The following is a 21,563-nucleotide window of genomic DNA, read 5'->3' on the forward strand; positions in this document are numbered from 1 at the left end:
GTTAATTAAACAAAGAAAATCTGCCTGGCAGACAAGAACAGCTTAGAAGCAAATGAATTTAAAATATGTATCTATTTCTTGGTGTTCCCTGAGCATACAGATAGTATATGTGCTCAGTCTTAGGGATTAAAGAAATCACTGGGCATGTTAACTAAATCCAGGGAAGATGATCTTTAAAAACAAATGTTCATGCATGTCTAGTGTTGTGAATGAAGTTCTAGAAGCAAAGAATAGAGATCTTACTTGTACTTCTTTTGAATGGCAGGATACATCCCAAATTAAAAGCCTATTACCCCAAATAGGGAAAAAGATTCTGCCAGACCTTACCATGAGGTGCCAAAACCTAATGAAGAGAAAGCCCATTCATCAGAAACCAGGCTCCATCAGTACTGCTGCTCACTCCTTACTGAAGCAGTGAAGAAGATATTTACCAGTAGCTCAGGTTCTCCCCCACCCCAGTCCCACAAACTCTTTTGACAACTTGATCCTTGTGTTGCAGGAATCTATCGCAAAAAATAGGTTATGTCAAGAGTCAGGTTTTCATCAATTTAATTTCTTCTCAGACCTGAGTGGGTAACCAAGGAAATGGGTAAATCCCATATACTTTCAAGAATTCATTTTATTTCCTTTTATATTTTCCACTACTTGAAATAAAACTTGTTTTTTTAGAAAAGTCTTCAGTGATGACACATTAACTGTGTATTTGACATAGGCACACTTCTAAAGAATATCTGCAGCATATTTCATGGTAATCATATTGAGAATAGTTACATAGAATTTTTATATACTTACCAGTGTAGATATACTATAATATGAAACACTTAAAAAGTGTCACCAGAAAAAAATAATCATACATAACTTGAGTAGAGACAGTAAGACTTCTAGGTGATTCTTCGCTACTGAATAAACATCCAAGCATTTCCAACTCATAATATTATCACAGAATGCTTTTATTTTTCTGAAATGATAAAATTAATATGGCTGTTTCCAAGTCACAGTTGTTGGTTTTCCTTATTCTAGAGCAGAAATTTCCAGTGTAACCACACAGGGCCAAAAACCTGATGTACAGTGGCATTTAGTAATCTGTTACAACCTCTTGCTGTGGCCATGTGAATCTTCATTTAGGCATTGCTGCTTTATTAACCTTACAAAGAAGAGTGCAATATGGTAATAAAATTGTTATAATCAACCTGAATGACAACATAGCAAGCAGAGTACAGGATAGCCACACACACACACACACTTCTTCTGTTCTTCTGGAGTTGTGATAAATATAATTTCACATATTTGTACAACATTTTCCTTACCACTATAAGTGCTAATAAGTGGTGAATTTGTTTTAAATACTTATAGATACCTTTTTGATTGCCTTGTATTTCTAAAATATGATAATTTTTGTGCTGAATAATGCATTCATTACTACAAACCTCATGAGCACATTTTACTTCATGAGATTGTCTAGTAAGTACATAACAAGCCAAGGCTTCCAACAGTTTTTGATTTTCCAAGATACTAAGCTTCTGATGGCATTGGTATTCTGCCAGTGATGGGCATGACTATTAAACATCTAATCAATAAATAGTGTACCTAATATGACTAGGACAGTAGCAAAGGGACAGTAAAGGGATATTGTAGAAGTGCAAAGTGGGAGGAGGAGAGGAATAGGCTCATATGAAGCACTGGCAAAAGCCCAGGTTCACTGGTTTTCAAAATTCTTCTTTTGCCAAAATGATTAATCAAAAAAAAAAAAAAAAAAAAAGGCATACAAAGGAACAGTTTCAAAACTACATGAGGGTTGTTAACATAATTATCAGTAACAAAAAACAAAACAAAGCAAAAAAACCCCAACAACAACAACAAAAACCCCCACCCGACCAAAACAACAAAAACCTTAAACCCAAAAATATTTCGTATGTCTGGGGACAAAAAGCATTAAAAAAGTAAAATAATTTTGAAGAAGTGGAAATGTCCTATATCTCTCCTTCCTGCAGCATTGTAAGTGACTCCATGGCAAACACCGATTTGCATCACAGAGTCTCTCCAACAGGTTTGCTCTGTTTCATCCACCAGACTTATCTGCTCATCAGAACTGAGCATGATTCATGATCAGTGTTCTTAGGCTCTCAGAACAAAAATGCAGAGTGCTTAGGAAAGAGTTACCTCCCAAACAAAGGTGGACTGGTGAAAAACCTAACGGTAAAAAAAGTTACTATTACAAAAACATATACATGCCTCAAGACCCAACTACTTTCACGTTTTAAAGTTTGCTTGACTGTAAAAATTCACCCAGTGTCTACAGAAGTGAACCACCTGTGTACTTGCAGTCCAGATCAGTTTTCATTACTAGATGATTTGGAACACTTTCAATCATGTTGAATTCTTCTTTGCATATTTAAGTGAAAGAAGATTGAGCTAAATCACTATCTTGTATGAGTCTGTGCTGTTAAATTAAAAAAGAAAAAGAAACCAAGCAGATTACAAAGACTTAATATTACAGTATGTGGTTATTCATGACTAAGTGTCTGCCCAAGAAAAAGAATTCCAAAACTGTTTAACACAAGCAACAGGACACAGCAAGTAATAGCCAATTGTTTAACCCACAGTCTCTTTGAGGATCCTCTAGCTAAGTAGAAAAGCCATGAAGAAAATTTTGCAGGGCATCTTCTTCTTTGTATTTCCAGGTGTATTACTACAGGAATTCATTTGAAGCAGAGCTACAAGCCATTTCTGGAATTAAATATTTCAGATGTATAATAGTGCAATCATCATTATACAAAGGGAGCACAAAAGTGAAGGGGATATTTATTTAATTTGTATTTTCAGAAACATCATGGATTTTCTTCAGCTCTATAGAGCAGTTGAGAGGATAAGCTCTCTATGACCAGCTTCACACAGTGCTATTTAAGTTGAATCTATGTAACAACTGCAAATATCTAAAGTCACTTTACACCCAGGAGGAGAGAAATACCTACCATACCAGAATTCAAATACTGTATGTTTTCATCCTTAAAGATATTAATATATTCAACCTCCTTTTTTTAAAGACACTTCAGTCTTCACTTTCTGTAAATCAAGACCCAGCAAAGTTGCAAAACTGGAGCAAATGCTGGCCAACTCCTTATCATCACATCAGTTCCTTTTCTTTCAATATCAAGAAAATTAAAAGGAATAGTTGAGGCACAAGTGATTTTTATGCAGAAGTATAGAAGTATTTCAATAAGTAGACTAAAACTTCAGTATTTCTTTTAAAAAAAGACATAGATCACAGGTATATTATCAAAGTCACAGATCACAGTCACTGCAGTCTTATTGGATTGCTTTTTTTTCCCCAAGATGAAAAAATAAACTGGTTCACAGAACTTACCAAATCCATTTTATACTGCCATTTCACATAGTTCATGTCTAATAAAAGCAAAGTTCAAACCCATGCTTCAAGGGAGCCTGAAAGCATTCTGCTACACCCAACAATAAACCATTTCTTCAGCAAAGACAGCTTCAGTGAACCCAGTAACGCAGAGGAGAGTCCGTCCGGCTGAGCTGATGGAAATGTCGCATGCGGAACTTAGCGTGAAAGTGCACTGGCAACAAGCTTTTGGGAATCAGCTCATGTCATAGGAGCTTGTGCTTGAAACTGCTTTTACATCTATGGTTGTTGTTTCTGTTAAGAGGCACTGCATAAATATGGAGTCATTCATCTAATGCACTTAATATTTCTCAGATGAGGACTATTGCAGTTTTACCCTATGTGTAGGTGTAATAATACTTTGGTTTGCTTTACAGCAGTAGCATTGCACTAGCAATACAGCTGATACTAAGGAGAAGGCTGAAAACACTTGCAGACTGGAGCTGAAAAACCCCAGTCTGCTCCTTTACTTCTTCTCATGCTTCTTGGTCAGTTTTCCTCTTTCCAGTTGGAGGCTTGTACTGGTGTTTGTTCGCTTCTCCTTTTGCTGGCTCTCCTGGGAAACTTGTTGCACTGCTCGGAGGATAGCAGTCTGCACAATCTGCTTGCTGGCAATCTGCAGCTTAACTTCATCTTGCTCTGTCCCTGGCTTCTCACCTGCCAGAGCCAAACAAAAAAGAAAGGGAACTAAGAACTTGGGGCTAATCCATGAAAACGTGAAGGATGGAAGAAGAGGACGGGGGAACAAAATCACAGAGTGACTAGCGACAGTTTATTACCTAGGAAACCTGCCAATACTGAAGAAGATGAAATAGGGTGGAAAGTGTCTCTGCGTGCTCAGCACCACAGGACTGAATGAAGGGGGAGACTTTGAGTCACACAGCTCAATTACCCACTCCTCAGCTCTGGGGACAGCTGTGACTTCACAACTGAAACAAGCACTGATGTTTTGCAGTAAGATAGGAAAGGAAGATTTTCTCATCCAGCTGTGAATCACATCCATTTTGACTTGAGCTGTGCTTCTGGATAGGGAATTGGACTTTATTTTGGACTATATTCAACATGTACTCCTTCACCACCATATAGAAAAAACTCTGTTTCATTAACATTTTTTTTACTTTTACTTCAGATTGAAAGCCCTCATCCATCAGATTCAAACTGACTCCAAAGTACAACATTTTGTTTAGTGCAGTTTATTAACCCTTAGATAGATTTTTCAAAAATATCTGCAAAACATTAAGAAATATTCAGATTGCTGTAGGTAAAACAGAGAACACTTTCTATGGTAACCTGACAAATATGTATTTTTATGTGAAACTTCTTTGGCTAAAGTGCTAAAATCGGGAGGAAAATGAAGTAATGTAGTGTGACTAGTGACATTTGGTAATGAAGAAGAGCAGTTTATTTTAAGAAATTTCTCTTTAAAAGTATTTCAACTCCTAACATAAATAGCAATTTGGACAATAAAGAATGCTCCATAATGGTCAAAGCTGATACTGATTTAAAAAAAATAATTCTGACGTAGACTTATTGACATATAGGAAATCAGTTGTTAATTGAAATGCTTAGGCTAGGTGCAGTTGACATCACTATATTTGATTTTAAAGTTTTTAAAAATACTCATCTCAATTCTTTCTTAATTGACTTTTATGCTCAAGTATTTCATTGAACAGGATTTGTAGTTTACTGTCTGTTTTAATGACGTATATTAAGAATTGTGTCCTGAGATAAATCAGAGTGAATTAAAGGTCAGGTGATTTTATGAGAAGTATATATCTGAAATTGTGATAAATTCCCAATGTTCTTTCAGATTTTTTTTTTCAAGGAAACTTAAGATAGAAAAGAAGAATCACTTGTTTCCTTAGGGAATATGCTATATGCTTGAGGGAAGAGACGAGGTCCTGCACCTCAGTCAAAGTAATGCCTGATGTCAATGCAGACTTGGTGATGAGTTTATTACCAGCAGATTTGTAGAGAAGTACTTGGGGATACGGGTAGACAAAAAGCTGGAAATGAGATGGCTTGTAGCCCAGAAATGTATGCTGGTCTTTACAAAAGGAACATGGCCAGGAGGCAAGGGAGGTGATTCTATCCCTGTGCTCAGCTCCTCTGGTGTGAGATTCTGGTGTACTGTCTGGGTCTGGGGTCCTCACCACTGGAAAGACAAGTAAGAGGTTAAAACCTGTGAAAATGTAGAAAACATGCTTTAAACTGGAAAAGCTGACTGAAAAAATCACTTGAATTCTTGGCATATTCAGGTTCCCTGATTCAGTTTTTCCACTCCTCAGCATTTGAAACAGTGTGGTTTTGGATGGAGATAAATGTTACTTAACAAATACAGTACAGATCATTCTTTACTACTTAAATAGGAACCCACATTTTATCACACAACTAATTAGTCTTCTTGCTTGGCTGAAAAAAGATCAGTCAACACATGTGATGTTTAGAAGATAAAGTATTAACAAAAGCAGGGATAAACAAGAAATTCTAAATACAAATAAGTATGTTGGAATAGAAAATGAGGTTATATGAAATGTGAAAAAATTGCCAATCCTCAAAGCCACAAACCCCCAGAATTTATCATTGAAAACATACTGTCATTAAGCACATTGCTGTTGAAAATTACTCAGTTTGCCCTCCTTAGGGATGCTTCGTCATTTACTTGGTGCTTGCCAATCAATCTACAAAATCTGATGTTCAAATATTTTTACTTCAGAAAGGTCATCCATAGCAACATTCAGTTGAAAAAAATTAGTTTTCTAGTGCATTTCTCCCCGGGCTTTTCAGTTGTTTATTTAGCAGCAAAACCTATCTGAAAGCACCACATAGATAAGTGAGATGTAGATTACATCTGCACAGCTCTAACTCATTAGATGATTCTTTTATTTGTTGAGATAACCAAGAACAGGGAACCCAAAACCTCTGGACTATCTCTTCCCAGCCTCTGAGGGTTTAGGTATCCACAAAAAGGAAATGAAGCAGCTTGAATAAATTTAATTTGTATTTGTGTAAAATGGTTAGAATGATAGTAAAACAGATAATAAGAAATATTTGACTTCAGACGCAGAGAGAATCAAAGCTGCTGGCCTGGGTGATGTGAATGATAAAACCATTGGGAGCTTGTGTGGACCATCTAAATAGAAAGCAAGTGAAAATGCTAGTTATTTTGGAGGGTGATATCTGACACTGTGTTTGACCCAGGTCTGAGCCTATGTTGGGACCATAATTTGTAGGAGTCAGACTTCAAAAGTCAGACTTCAAAAGATTTCAAGCAGTCAAACACAGACATCCAGCTCCCCAGGGTGTATGGCATCTATTACAGCTGGCCCAACAGAACATGATTCTGGGCAATGATCATGATCCCTCAGCGTGATCCTCCTTGAGGAGTTGGACAAGACGACCTTCAGAGTCCCTTCCAACCACAAACCTACTGCATTCCTGTGATTTCAGATGGTTAGGCTGAGATAAATCACAACTTTTCCACTTCCTCAATGAGTAAACAGCAATCTCCCCAAAAGCATCCCCACTACATCCTCTTCCAATTATTCATTTCAAGGAAAACAGTTAGCTAGTTGTTTTCCGAGAATCTCATTTGTTTATTGATATGCTGGACCTACTGTGAGCAAGAAGAAAGGGATTGGCTTAGGGAAGCAGAGATGACTCATACAAGAATCCCAAAGGGGCTGAGCTGGAACATATCTATATCCACCTTTCTGAAATACAGACTGCTGTGGACATCCAGGCAGAAATTTGAGTGTCTATAGAATTAATTAGGCACCTTAAGAACTGCACATTTTCAATCAAGTGATAAAAAGACACAGCTTGTGCTGGCTAGGTATTCAGCTAATCAAAATAAGATTTATTAGCATGATAAAATACAGTTAATTTTTTTTATCTAGCATTTTTTAAGATTTGAAGTATCACTAGCTAAAATTCCATGACAAATAGGTCGTTTGAAGTAATTTCTGGGAAAAACTTGAACATCAGAAACACATGCTGTCTATTTGTTATCCTAGTCTAAAGACTGCATTTTTCTCTTGATGTTAGAAAATCTTTACTTGTTCTCTATCATTAGATGCTCAACTCTCTTACCCAGAACCCCAATTCTCTAAAGAGAGAATTGAAATATCTGGGTTAAGTGATGCTAAATACAAGGCAGCAATTTTATCATCAACACATGATCAAGTCTCTCCCACATGTTTTTATTACTTTGTACTATTCTCCATAAATTTTATGTCAAGTAACATAGCAGATGAAAAGTAACTTTTAATTTTTTGGTCTGGTTCTGCAATCCAAAGTACAGTTTGAGAAATCCATAAAACATCAAAATCTTGGACTGGCTGCAGGAATCAGTCACATATTCCGCTTCACCTAAAACTAGTGGCATGTATCAGTGCCTTGAAATTGGCTTGCTTGAGGATATCCCCCATGAAGGAAAATATGGTAGAAGTTTGGAAAAAGAATAAAAAAAATTTGAAGTGAATTCCAAGTATTCATTTCAATTAATAGAACTAATAATAAAGTCCAAGAACTCCTTGTGTGTAAGACTTTACATCCTCCAAGATGTTTCTAGACTATCGAATATTCTAGAAAGGTATACATGGAAAAAAAAATACAGAGAAAAAGCATTTAGCAGATCAAATGTTTAAGAACTTCACTCTGGTTGCACATGAGCCTTTTCTCATTTATACACTTCACTTTCTTCAAAGTATCCTGAGTCACTTCCTTTCCAGCCTGCAATCAGTCTCCTGCACTTTCTGTTGATATCCCCTGCGGCAATTTCCTTTCAGCTTGCTAGAAGTAAATTTATTACACCTTTTAAAAACTCCTAATAAGTAACACTCAATAACAGGTAATTTGTTTGAATCAACAGCTAAGTTCTCTATTGTACATTTTCATAGTAATATTTGGAATACTATCATGAAGGCATGACCTTGCAAAGATGAAGGTCTATCCCAGATCCACTAATTCTGTCAATAAACAGTGGGGGAGTTAAAGACCTTTTAATTCACCTTTCCTCAAAGCCTGTAACATTTATTCTTCCTGTAAGTTGTAGAAACCACTTTGAACTGTATCTAAATGTAAGAATAAAAATCACATTCCCCTAAACAAACTTCTGATCAATTTAAAATTGAGAATTACCCACAATGCATTCCTCTTAACTACAATTTAAATTTATGCAAAAATTCTGAAGCTGCAAGAGTCAAGAAGTAAATATTTTTTTCTTAAAATTTACATAAGATTATGCAAGTGTAGTCTTTAACTAAAAATTTACCATTAGTTTTAGCAATATATTGCTTTGGGTTGCAATAATTACTGATTACTCTTTCCTGCAGCACTGCAATATTAGAATTAGTTTTTATATAAACATTATTATTATTATTATTAATAATAATAATGTAATAAAAATACTGATCTCTGGAAAGTCTATTTCAATTCTATTGAAAATCATAACAAGAATTTTTATAATCTAGCTGACAGTACTAAAGAAAATTTTATGGGGAATGAAAGTATAAGTAGACAAGACAGTGGTGATTAGGCTTCATCAGAAGGTCCAGTGTGGATGCATGGGAGCTGTGTATACAGAAAAAAGCTGCATATTATTACCTAAATTGCATTTAAACTATAGATATCGAAAAACCTTACAGAACCTGGCAGGTTTGTAATGACATGTATGTGTGTATGTTGTAATAACAGTTACATTCTTTGCATCAGTACTGATATTCTTCTACAAGAAACCAAGTTCAGTTCTTTTCCCTTTGGCATCAGGCAGTGATGTATCTCTCCATCTTGTTGGGCACAGCATGGAAATTCCAGGTGAGCTTCCTATGGTGAATTTTTGTAACCTGTGAATTGAAGTGATTAAAAAAATCTCCTTCTTTGATTTGCTTTAGAGGTTGGTGCTTTAGGTTTGATTTGCTTTAGAGTTCGGGATTTCAGCACAAGAAGGCTAATTTGAAGAAGAGATCCATAGTCAGGAAATGTCGATGAGTCATGTTAATTACATCCAGAATGAATGAACTTGGCAATCAGCCAGGGCTGAAGACTTTCCAACACGTGCACAAACCAACTTTGCACAAGTCATTAAACTGTTTTACAGAATTAGAGACCAAATTTGTCTCAATGTCACTAATGATGCCAACTCAGAGACTTCACGAAAAGAGCCCACAGTGAAGTCGAAAATTTAATCTTCTTTAAAAAATAAATAATAAATGCATTCTTAACTGCACTAGAGTTAATTCTGTCCAGTACCATTTCTCATGCTCTAAAATAGAGCCCAGTGAGGTCCTGACTAATAGCTGTCAAGCATCAGGAGGCAATACTCATTTACCCTTATTCCTTGAGGAAGAAGAGAGGAGACTGAACATATCAGAAATGCCAAAAGTACTTTAATGGAGGATCCTGTGTTCTTCCAATTCCCTGACCTGCTGTGTGCAGGGGATTGCAACATTGACTTTCACTAGAAAAGTTAAGGTTCTCTTCAGGTTTATTTTCTGCCCTAACCTCATTCCAATTCCTGCTCTTCAACCAGCATGGAAGAGGAACTGTACCATGAAGGGGGCCAGCACAGACTACTTTGCTCTTCAAAAGAAATATTAAGAATGAAGCGGAAATTACTCTGAATACAAGTGGAGAAGGAATATAAGGGAAAAGAGAAGAGCAGAAATGCAACTAAGCTGTCTCAAAGGTCATACTAACATCTCCAGAGCAATACTTCATTGTAGCTTTTTATCCAGACATTAGCTATATCCGAACTCAGGTTTTTAAATTTATTTTTCCCGCTGAGTATTTACTCACTCTTAAGAGATAAGAATACCTGGATTTCTCTTTGGATTTTTTACTATATAAAGCTATCTTTTTAAAGACTCCAGGAAGTTATTTCATACTATTTGAAATCTGCCAGTGAAAATGATTTTTTTTAGATTAAGAGATTGCTTAAGCAAAAATGCTTAAGCATTTTTTCAATGTTTTAGTAAGATTTCTTGCCACAGTTCAATAATATTAACTAAAACCAGATTACACACTTCAATCTTTATATTTTCTAGGTATTTTCACATATAGCAGTAAATCCACTTCTTAAGGACTGTATCTTTCAGCTTTTCAGCTTTGAAGATTGAATGTGGTTCAAAATATTAGTCACTGGCAATTCTGCCACACCCAAACCCATAAATGTGATACTCAGTTTTTGGTCCCAAAAGGAATATTTCTGGATTCAATTCTGTAAACTAAGATTAATTTAAAAGAGTTTTTGAGTCTTAGGCTGCAGTTCAGTGTATTAAAAATAAGATATTCCCTAAAGAGTATCTGGGACCAGCTGCTTCAAAGTTAATGAAAAATTTATATTCTCTTCATCTGCACAATTTTCCTACTTCTTTTAGAGAACATATTTCAAGTACTAAAATAAGAAACCTCTCTACAACAAAAGCTGTGATTCTTCCAAGGCAGGAGAGGTCCAGTGGCACAGATACAGATGACCCATATCGTAGAATCATAGTTTGGTTTGGGTTAGAAGGGAACTTAAAGAACATTTAATTCTAAAACCACTGCCATAGGGCATCCAGAATTTCTCTGTGGGTTTTGGTCTTAAAGAACTATGTACATGTTAATTAAAATTTGCAACATCTGAACCTGTTTTTCTTTTCTAAGTGTAGAAAATGTAGTGTAGGGAACAGGCTACAGAACCTGTAAAGAGCCAGCAAACATCCTGCTTTAGCCAGTGAAAACATCCTGCTAAATTTTTGATACATTTCAATTTATTCCAGATTATTCAGAGTCAAAAATTGTCTGGCCAAATGTCAGGCAAGCAGAACCCTTCTCTAGATCTAAAATTAACCCCAAATCCCACAACCAAAACCCCTAGGGAAAAAAAATCCCCCAAAAAAACCCTAAATTTGCATGTGCACAGCAGTATGGAAAAATTTCCCTGCTTATTTCCCTCACTGAAGAATGTGAGTGGAGTATGAAAGCTGCAAATACAGCTATTAGCAACTGAGGCTATATATATTATATAGAGATTATATATTATATATATTATATATGTGTGTGAGATTATATATACTCACACACACAGATATATAAATATATATATATTTATATATATCTATAATTTCATAATTACAGAATATCCTGAGTTGGAGGGGTCCCATCAGGATTATCCAGTCTAACTCCTGCCCTGTTCAGGACAACTCCCAAGAGTCACACTGTGTGCCTGAGAGTGCTGTCTGTTGTGGTGTGTTTTGTCTAAATGGTTTGCTCCGCTGAGTTATTGGTTTTCTCCTGGTTTGTGTCTTCCTACCCAGCTGTCAATCCAGCCTCAACCCCACCCCTTGTTCTGGAATATTCTGTCATTTCACCCAGTTGTCAATCCTCCCTTACGCCAGCATCTTGCCTGGACCACCAATTTGGAAATCCCCTAATCCTCGATGCCCCATTGGTCCATGTCACCTACTCTCCTCCCCATGTTTTCCCTGTTGGTTTGCTAAATGTAAACTCCACCTTCCCTTCTTCCCCTAGTTTCTTCCTATTGGTTAAAGATTTGTATCCTCCCCTAGAAACTCCCCAGTTTAAAAATGCTTGCACACTGTTGTTCGGAGTCTTCAGTCCCTGGACCCTCCACTGGAGTAAAACCCTTTGGAACTGGAGATCTCCTCCTCAACTTTGTCTCCCCCGTGCACCTGATAACAGCCTAGTGCCATAGAGCATCAGCTTTGAGCCGCATCTCGGGTCACCCTGCTCCCAAGGTGTGTCCCACTCCTGGTGTGGTGCTGTGGAAGAGCTATCCAGCTCTGGCACCACATCAGCTGGTGCCCAGGGTGGGGCCCCACCCTCAGGACCCCACGGAGGGACTGTGCTTTTTCTGGTTTTTAAAAGCGTGAAGTCTTGGCCGTCAGTTGCCTCTGGTGGGAGCAGACCGATTTTTATTTGGTGGCACTCCCAGAGGTGGAAGCGACAACCCTCTGGCATCCCTGAGGATCTGTTTCTGGTGGAGGACCTGCCCTGCTGGTGCTGCAACCACTTCCCTGGGGACCCTGTTCCAGTGCCCAACCATCCTCTGGATGAAAAACCTTTTTTAATATCCAAACTGAACCTCCCCTGACACAGCTTCAAGCCATTCCCTTGGGCATATACACATACACTTATATACACAAAGTCATCATAGAAAGTAAATCAAAGATTATACAAATTTAAAAGGCACCTTGAAAGAACAAAACCCTTTTTTGTTTTTTTTTTATTTCATAGCTGTAATCTTGACAGAATCTCTCTACAACAAGACATCATCACATGCTGTTTGCCACTCTTGGGACTGATTTTCTGTCTTCCCAGAGAAATATTTTCTCTCTATTAAGAAAACTTACTTCAAGACAAAATGTAATGTCAATCTGCAAGTATTTAACAGAAGTGTTAATGGATATGCAACCTCTCAGTAGTGATAAGTCATGAGTGGATTCACTGCCCAAAGACAGAAAATACAGGGTTATTCTATCAAATATACATACTAAAAAGTGAAGCAAACACAAGTAATCCACAGGAGATTATGCCTGCCTCACCATTAGAGAAATACCTGAGTAGACTATGGCTCAATTTACTTCTTCAGGCAAAAATAATTCAAACTGCCTTGAAGAAGGAAGAAAGCATCTTCTGGAAAAACAACTACAGTATTTGCAATTGCAGACAACAGCAACACAGAGCTCACCTGCCCTGACTTCCCTGACGAGGCACTCTAAAGGAACCTGAAGCTATTCAGGTCAGGTTTTCATTTCTGCTAACATTAGTAAAGACTCTGTTCCAATTGACATCCACTAAAGTTCTGTAGAATCTTTCAAGTTATGATGTAAAAATCATGATGCAGATGGCCAACTAGTAGTCCAAAAGTTTCACAAAGCCTCTAAATAAATTTAAATGCATTGCTTGCAAATAACTTTTGCTTAACCTAGGATTTGTAACATAATACAATGTATTATGTCCTTAACAACATCTTTAATAGACAAGATTGGAGGCATAGAAATAAATCTACCTTTCACTGTATTTTACAGTAAGGGCTTTTATTTCCATTGGCACAATAAAACTTATAAAATTGGAATGATACTATTTATGTCTACAACAAGAGAACAATTCACCTGCAAGAATAATGACTTGGAGGAACAAACTCTAGAGGTCAGTGTAAGTCATTCCTTTTCTACTTTCATGATTTGACTTTCCTGCTCAATAAACAGTTCCAGTGAGGATGTTAATAAGGACTGTATCACTTATTACCATTATGCTCCAGCTATGAACAACTCCTTCTATAAAGGCTATACACAGCCACTGTGGTGACAGAATTCTTCTCACACCTAACCTGAATAGGATTCAATCCTGTGACAGTGAAGTGAAAGGTGCCAGCATCACTTATTCAAGCCTTAAGTTCTCTTAAAAATAATTTGAAAAAATCATTTCTGTGCCATTTTAAACACTACATTGATTCATACTTTAAAGAAAGATTGCACCTAGGACTGTTGATTGTTTTCTTAACTTGCTAATTTCATCACATTTCTGAATATCTATGAACTAAATTTCTTTCACCTCACTAATGAGGTCTGCTAGTGGAGTTTCACAGCAGGGGAAAGATCAATGTGTCACTGGGAAAAGGTCAGCACAAGAAACATTTTCCCTCAGCAACAGAGAATAAGGAATTTCCTCCTATATGATTTCTTCCCACCAGGTGGCAAACACGTTGAATACTGTTGAAAGGTGTAAAGGCATTCAGACACTTTTGGGTAGCAACTGGCTTCCATACTCACTACCAGCCATAACAAATACTGGACAAAGCCTCCATTAGAATAGACTGCATGAGGTTAGCAAATAGTTTTGTTTTTCATTTTCAAATTATATCCTACTTTACCAACATTAAGCTATCAAATAAGAATCCTGCAGGTATATGCTTTTACATTTTTTATTAGGGATTTTTGAGGGGGGACTGCAGAACTTAAAACATTAGCAGAATGTAGCACAGCAGTTAATAAGGACAAGGACTGTGTCCTGCCTTGTTCTCCTGGATGAAAAACACTTCATAACTGAGTACCAGAGTACCACAGTCGGTACAAACACTGGAGATATCCCACAACAGGGTACCTTCAAAGAAGTAAAGATATTGATAGCAATTTTTGCATTCATGAACAGGCCCTTCATTACTGTCCTGATCTGGGTGTTGTGGTCAGGAATCTGCAACAGTACCTGTAACACTTCAATTAAAAGAAAAATTACATCAAGAAATTTCACGTCTTCGTGTTCTGCAACACAACAGGTTGCTGCTATCCCAGCTTTTCCTCTGGAGAAGATCAGGACTATTCAGACCAGTAAGCACATCTGTTTTACTATGCAGCTGCTATGTCTTCAATTGCAGTGTAATGAGATTCCTAAAATGTTTGGTACAGGATGCGTTTCTGATCTTCAGTGTCATTATACAAGTCTGCTGTGTTGCTCCCAGCTTAAAAATGTTAAGAACAGCTGCGCTGATGAAAAGCTCGTTGAAAACCTACTGGTGCTGTGGTCGCATCAAAGAGGTGCTGAGCTGTGAATATTCTGACTTCTCTAATGTCTGTCTTTAAGCCTTGTGTTCACACATTTTTTTAACACAAAAATATTGATACAAGAATTAATTCTGTATCTTCCTCCTTCTTTTAGAATATAGGGTGTTGAGTAAAGCATCTGAGTTTCTAGTTATAGAGAAATTATCCGGTAAAAGGAATTCTTCAAATTACACTGACAAATAACAAAATTCACCTGAAAGATGAAATCACACAATTCAAAGTAGTCACAAGCTTCAGAAAGGGAGCATTTGACCTGAAACAACCTGTCAGTGTAAATATTCCAATCTTGCTTGAGGTTTTAAGTTCAAAATTTATTCCTTTCTAAAATAAACTATGCCAAAACCCAACCAACCAACCCCAAAAAAACCCATAAAACCACCACAGCTTTGTACTGGATTACTGCAATGATAAAACTCTATTATTTGGTTATTTTATTTATGTTTTTACAGAGTAAGAGTAAGAGTAGTGTAAAATTCTCAAAATATACTAAAATGATCACTGAAATTATAGTCTAGGGAGCTTTGTTCATAAAACCCCTTAGAGGCAGCTCAGACATTCTTAATAGGTTTTTATCTTTATTCTCAAACTAATTTAAAAATGCAGACCATGGCTGTGCTATATCAGTATACACATGCAAGGGCAAAGGCCTAAGACATAAGTGTTTGAGTGATTTGTGCAAAATAGCATCAGAAAAAAAATCTTGAAGTATGAAAAACACCTTTGCATTGTGCTTGTTCAGAAAAATCATTAGTATTTTTTTTTAATCTTTGCACTAGGAAAACATTTTGGGATTGAAAATAAGCAAGGAATATGCTCAAAGTAATTTTTTGGAAAAGTAAGTGAAAGTCTAGAAAAAAGTAGTTTGATTAGTAACAGTTAAAGTTACTGTTAAATCTGGTAAATGCTGATATTGGAAGTGATCACATCTTTGTAAACTTCACAATGGCATATATTTAATCTGTGGAATTATTTATAGTTAACAATATTTTATAGGCTAATCTGGCATTGATATTTTTTAAAATTCTGGAATATACTACTTTCTAAAGAAAATTTAAGAAAAACTTTGTAAGAAGATCTGCCAATTCAAAATTATGACTGCTCTCTGCTTTTTGATCTAATCCCTGAAACTTTACACTGTAACAGATTTTTATTTACTTCTTAAACTGCCTAAAGCATTTCAGTTCAGGAAAAGTAAATAAGCTAAATCTTGTAACGCCTGGCTTGTGTGAATTTCATGTATCATCCCCCACTCTAAGGGGAGCACAACATGTGTGAATTGTCCAGGAAAAACAAATGCCCAGACATCTCACTGAGTTTGGACTGCATTTCCTATACATCAGCATATCATCAATCAATCAGCACAAGACAGTGCAATGAAGCCCCAGCCAAATTAAACCAAGTAAGGTAAAAATGTACTCTTAGTTCCTGTTCTGGAACAGTCTCAATGGTAATTTTAGGTGGGATGGAAGAATACGAATAAATTAAGAAAATGAAAAATACCTTTTTGCATACCTACAAATAGTAGTGCATAGTCTAAAATGAACCAAGAGATCAAATTTTGGCATGGAATACTAACCATTTTATAACAATTTTTAGCTAGCTAGCTAGCTAGCTAGCTAGCTGTCTGTCTGTCTCTCAGTAACATCCAGGCCTCTTTGGAGGTTGTTTGTTTTTGTGCTGCTTTGTTGTGTTATTTCTTCAACATAGGGGATATAAGTTTTAGGGAGTTGAAGATTAACAGGAAAGTATGCATTCAGTAAATAGTCAGTAGGCTACACCTTTTAAAAAGTGATTTAAACTTGATAAGCAGCTTCAGCTTAACAGTTTATAAAAAATAGCCCATTAATTCAGAGCTCTGAAATAACATATCCAAGACCTTAAGAAAAAGACAATCATCTTATTCACCTGCAAAACCTTGTCTTTGTTGTCAGGTACACGACTTCTATAATTTTTGTTTCTGGAAGAGAATTTCCTTTTGATTGGTGTTTTGGTTTTGGTTTTTTTTCCCTACTCCATCTTGGAAGTTTATCAGTCTGATCCTAACAATTTACAGTTAGATAAATCTTTTACTTCCTCTTCCCTCACACCCCAACAAATAAATAGGACAGAAAATGAGGTCATTCATCACAGTGAGATAAAATCACAAATTTGACTGAAGAAATGAAACTCAGTTTCTTACTAAACTTACAGTATTTTTACATCATATGGCCTTAAGTACTGTAAAGATGCTAAAGATGCATAAACCTCTTAATTATTTTTTTTTATTATTTTTTTTTAATATCTGGAAAAGAGATAATACTAGGGCAGAGCTGATTTGCAGAGAAGAAAAGCAATAAAAAATTGGAATCTGCTCAGGCTTGCTCTGTCTAAAAACAATATTGTTTTATCATCTCTTTCACAAATTCCCATTTAATTGCCACATGTATTTTGTGGCAACATTTACAAGGAGACCATGGGCTTTTTTTTGAGTAAAGGAAAACTGAAGAATGACTACGTAAAACAGTTTTGGACAGAGGATCTTTTTTCCGTCTATGGATTAGAGTTGTGAAAAGAACAATTCATGCAGTTGTTAATGAGCTTTGGGATTTGTTCTTTATCAGCCTTTGGAGAAAAAATGGGCATGTTTTCATTATTTTAGCTGTAATCTTTTCCTGCAGTACTCCAGTCCCACAGAGCATTTCAAAAACTTGTACAGTTAATGGTGACAGTCTGACAGACAAAAGGAGTTCAGGAAAGCGCCACTAATGCTGAAAGGTGTATTACAAAAACAGTGGATCGTTCAATTAAGATAAGTAACTTGGTCTCAACTTCAGAATGTGATGTAAACATGAACGTATGAAATTAGAAAGCAACCGGGCAGTTAAATAGACAAAATTAACAAGATTGTTGAAAAGAGATATTATTTTTTTCAAAAAATTAGACTCAGTTGGGTTAGAAAAGTCATTCCCAAGATTTCTTTTTTATGTGAAAGTGTAAACTTTTGGATTCTTACCCTTTCAGAGACTGGATATAGAGCCTCAAGGAAGATAAAACTCCTGTTAGTTTTGCAAAGCAAAGGTATTAATAGTTATTCATCGTCAAGTTGCAGCGTTTACTTTCCCTTTTCTATTGACCCACTATTTTACAGAAAGTTATACATCTTTAATGAAGTTATTGTCAAGTCATGTCCCTACAGAAGATATTACGCATGACTTACTTTTACACCCTGGAGCTACTGGGCCTCTAGTCCCTGTCATCCCTTTCTAAACAACCAACTGTCTATTTCCAAGCAGAATGCACTAAATCCAATAAAAATTTGCTGTAGTTTTTCTTCTCTTATGGGTTAACACAAAAGTATACTATACACTAGAGATTCTGCACCCTTATACAGTGAGATCTCACTTTAAACATGAACTGCTGAAATCTTCAATTTTGTTCCAGTAAAAACTGGAGTGAACAAACTTTCTGTTCTCTTTTATTCAAATACTTATTTTGTTTTGAGGGGGAGGAAAGAGGAAGTGAAATTTGTATATTATCTCCATGAGTTTCAGGGATGGTCATATTGGCAGCCACTGTTGTGAGTGCAGAGGGGGACTCACTCTCCAGTCACTGCAAGGCCACATCCCCCTTCGTGACCCTTTAGTGCAGTCTGACAAGCATAGTGCCCTGCACACTTGTACAGAAGGCTCCTGTCCCCGATGGGAACCACAGGGGTGACCCTCACAACCTTTGGATCCACAGCTAAAGAAATCCCAAGCTAAACCATCTTTGAACCTACCTGCCTCTGTCTGCTGGCAGCTCTGCCTCACCCACCACCCCCTCCCCGCAGCAGCTCTCCGGCACGGCCGGGGCCTTCCTGCGAGGCTCCCCGGCTGGGATCGGGAGGCAGCTGCCCTTACCTGGAGCGAACACCATGGTGCCGCCGGGGCGGCACGGCTCAGCACCTCGGACAGCTCCCGGCCCCGCGGGGATCAGCACCTCGGCCAGCGCCCGGCGCTGCTGGATCAGCACCGCGGCCAGCGCCCGGCCCGCCGCGCTCAGCACCGCGGCCAGCGCCCGGCCCGCCGCGCTCAGCACCGCGGCCAGCGCCCGGCCCGCCGCGCTCAGCACCGCGGCCAGCGCCCGGCCCTGCGCGGCGGCGGCCGCGGTCCCTCCCTCCACAATGCGGCGGGGCGGGGAGGGGGCCGGGGCGCCGGCACGGACACACACACACACACACACACACACACACACACACACACACACACACACTCTCTCTCTCTCTCTCTACCACGGAACCATCACTGCCACAACTCCTTACCCTGCAGTGGCAGCAGTGGGAAGGGCAAAAAGGAGAAAGGCAACAGCGATCTGCCCGGCAGGGAGACTGGCTAATTGCTCCTAATTACCTCTCGACAACAGTCTCGCTGCCTGACATTTTGGGGTGCGCTGCTTTCACTGCAAGCTGACAGCACTGGTAATAGGCTCCAGCGACACCATACTTTGTCACAGCACTTTCACTTCCAAAAGCTCAAATGTTGAGGAATTTATACTCTGATTTCACAGGCCCGTTAACCCAGCTGTACCCAACCACAGCACTTTAAGAGGCACCATGAATATTTTGGCATATAAAAGATGACATCAAGGCAAAACAGTAAAGAAAATAATGAATAGTAACAAAATAAAGATGATGAGGGTCAACAGCAGAAGACTACTTAAAATTTCCTACCATCTTTTACATTTCGGATTTAATTTACTTTTGTTTGTACAACCAGTAGTCAGATTTCCTATAGACCCTGAACTTCTACAACAGAAGGGAGAAGCACACAGCCAGATGGGACAAAAGATGTTTTAGTTTACAAAATGTTTTAGTTTACAAAACCTAACTCTCCTCTTTAGGCCTAACTTGCAAGAGGGATTTTGAAAAACATTATCAGTGCAAATTACAGAAAGCACATTAAAAAATGCATAAATGTTTGCATGTAAATGTTTGCAATATGTAATATATTTTCCAATCACATTTTCATAACCTAAGATATTCTTACAAGCTTATTTCATTATTTTCACAGTCAAGCATTTCACAAACACAGAATTTCTCCAATTAACCTGGGATACTTGAAGTCTTAAAATAAGGCCTTGTTCTTAAAATACAGGTACAGAAAAGCACTGACCTCCTTAAATAATATTGTTTATATACCTCAGCAAGAACTCAAGAGTGGCATCACTGTCAAAGTCAAATCATCTGGTGGTCTTTTTTTGTTTTGTTGGGTTTTTGTGTTTTGTTTTGTTATTTTTTATAGTATGTAACATAATTTCTTCTTGGGAATGCCTCCCAGATTTATCTTCACTTACCATTTCTAGTATCCAGTTTCTGGATATTTCTTTTATACCCCTTAGCAATCTCAGCTTCTTTATTGCTATTTGTTTCTCTCTTCTGTCTTCTGTTTCATGGATTCAGTTTCATTTCTCTCAGATGGCAACTCAATGAACAAACATAAACATACCCCTGGTTGCTCGGGAATGGTGTTCCCTTTAAAAATGTGACTTCAAAAATCTCTATTCCAACCTTTCCCCACCTATCATTACTCTCATTCAGCTTAAGTATGGGAACTAACAGGGTACCTAAGAACTCAATTTTAAGACTTTCTAGTAAAAGTATCCCACACAAAATACAGAAATGAATGCAGTCAGCAATATTCAGCATTCTTAAGAGAAAGGTGAAGGATACCCCATAATCTTTAGAAAATCACGGCTGATCCATAATTTGAAAAGACTGCAAGAAAGACTGCAAGAAAACTTACACTGGTATTTTTATGATAAATCCATTACGCAGCCCTTAATGCTTGATTTGTGTGTTCAAGGGAGAGTTATCCATCATAAAAAAACAGGTATTAAAGAACTTCTCAAAAACAAAAACAAAACCAAAACAAAACAAAACAAACAAACAAACAAAAAAAACCAAAAAAACCCAACCAAACAAAAAAACCCAAACAAACAAACCAAAACAAAAAATCAAACCAAACCCCAAACCCCCTAACATATTTTTACTACATACATTCTCAAAATAAATTATATGGATGTTTCTAAGGAATTGTGTTTTGAGATGGTGGAGCAGCTTGCTAAAAGATTTTCAAAACAATAAACATGATTCAGCGATATCAAAGTCTGTAAGTAACCTGCAAAATTCTAGGCGGATATATGCAACAGAACCTACACCCTTTTGGTGAAAGAACACAGTTCATTAACAATAACATCCTTTCTTTAACTGCTATCTCTATTTAATCTGATAAATAACTCAATCCAGTCACAATTTATTCCAGAGTTTTCCGTTTTCTTGCTCAAATTAAAAGCTAACACTAAGTAATGTTTTCTGCTAGAGGAAAAAATATTATCAAAAGGCTTTTTGACCTTCTTTTTGTCATAAAGTTAATTTCTGGATTTTGGATTGGTTCACAAGTTCAAATGCACCCAAAAAATCACTGAAATAATTGCACAGGACAGAGGTCTACAGAGAACTGTCACCTCAAAAAGAGTGCACAGTTAATGCAGTACAACAGCTGAAACAAAGAGCGTACTACTAATTTTTTTCATTCAACTTCAGATAAGTGGAAAACAACACTACTTATGCCCACTTA

The 21,563-nt window shown here is 37.3% G+C and overlaps 1 protein-coding gene across 1 annotated transcript; it reads right to left on the reverse strand.

Annotated features, from left to right (window-relative positions):
- Positions 1 to 902: 902 nt before the first annotated feature.
- Positions 903 to 18,864, reverse strand: AKAIN1 (A-kinase anchor inhibitor 1). The gene is made up of 2 exons (XM_063400587.1): positions 18,728 to 18,864; positions 903 to 4,164 (listed from the first exon to the last, which is right to left on the reverse strand). The coding sequence occupies exons 1-2, from the start codon at positions 18,862 to 18,864 to the stop codon at positions 3,870 to 3,872; spliced, it is 432 nt and encodes a 143-aa protein (XP_063256657.1). The 3' UTR covers positions 903 to 3,869.
- Positions 18,865 to 21,563: the final 2,699 nt, after the last annotated feature.

The sequence above is a fragment of the Prinia subflava genome, chromosome 1, assembly GCF_021018805.1.
Source record: "Prinia subflava isolate CZ2003 ecotype Zambia chromosome 1, Cam_Psub_1.2, whole genome shotgun sequence".
Taxonomy (NCBI): Eukaryota; Metazoa; Chordata; class Aves; order Passeriformes; family Cisticolidae; genus Prinia; species Prinia subflava.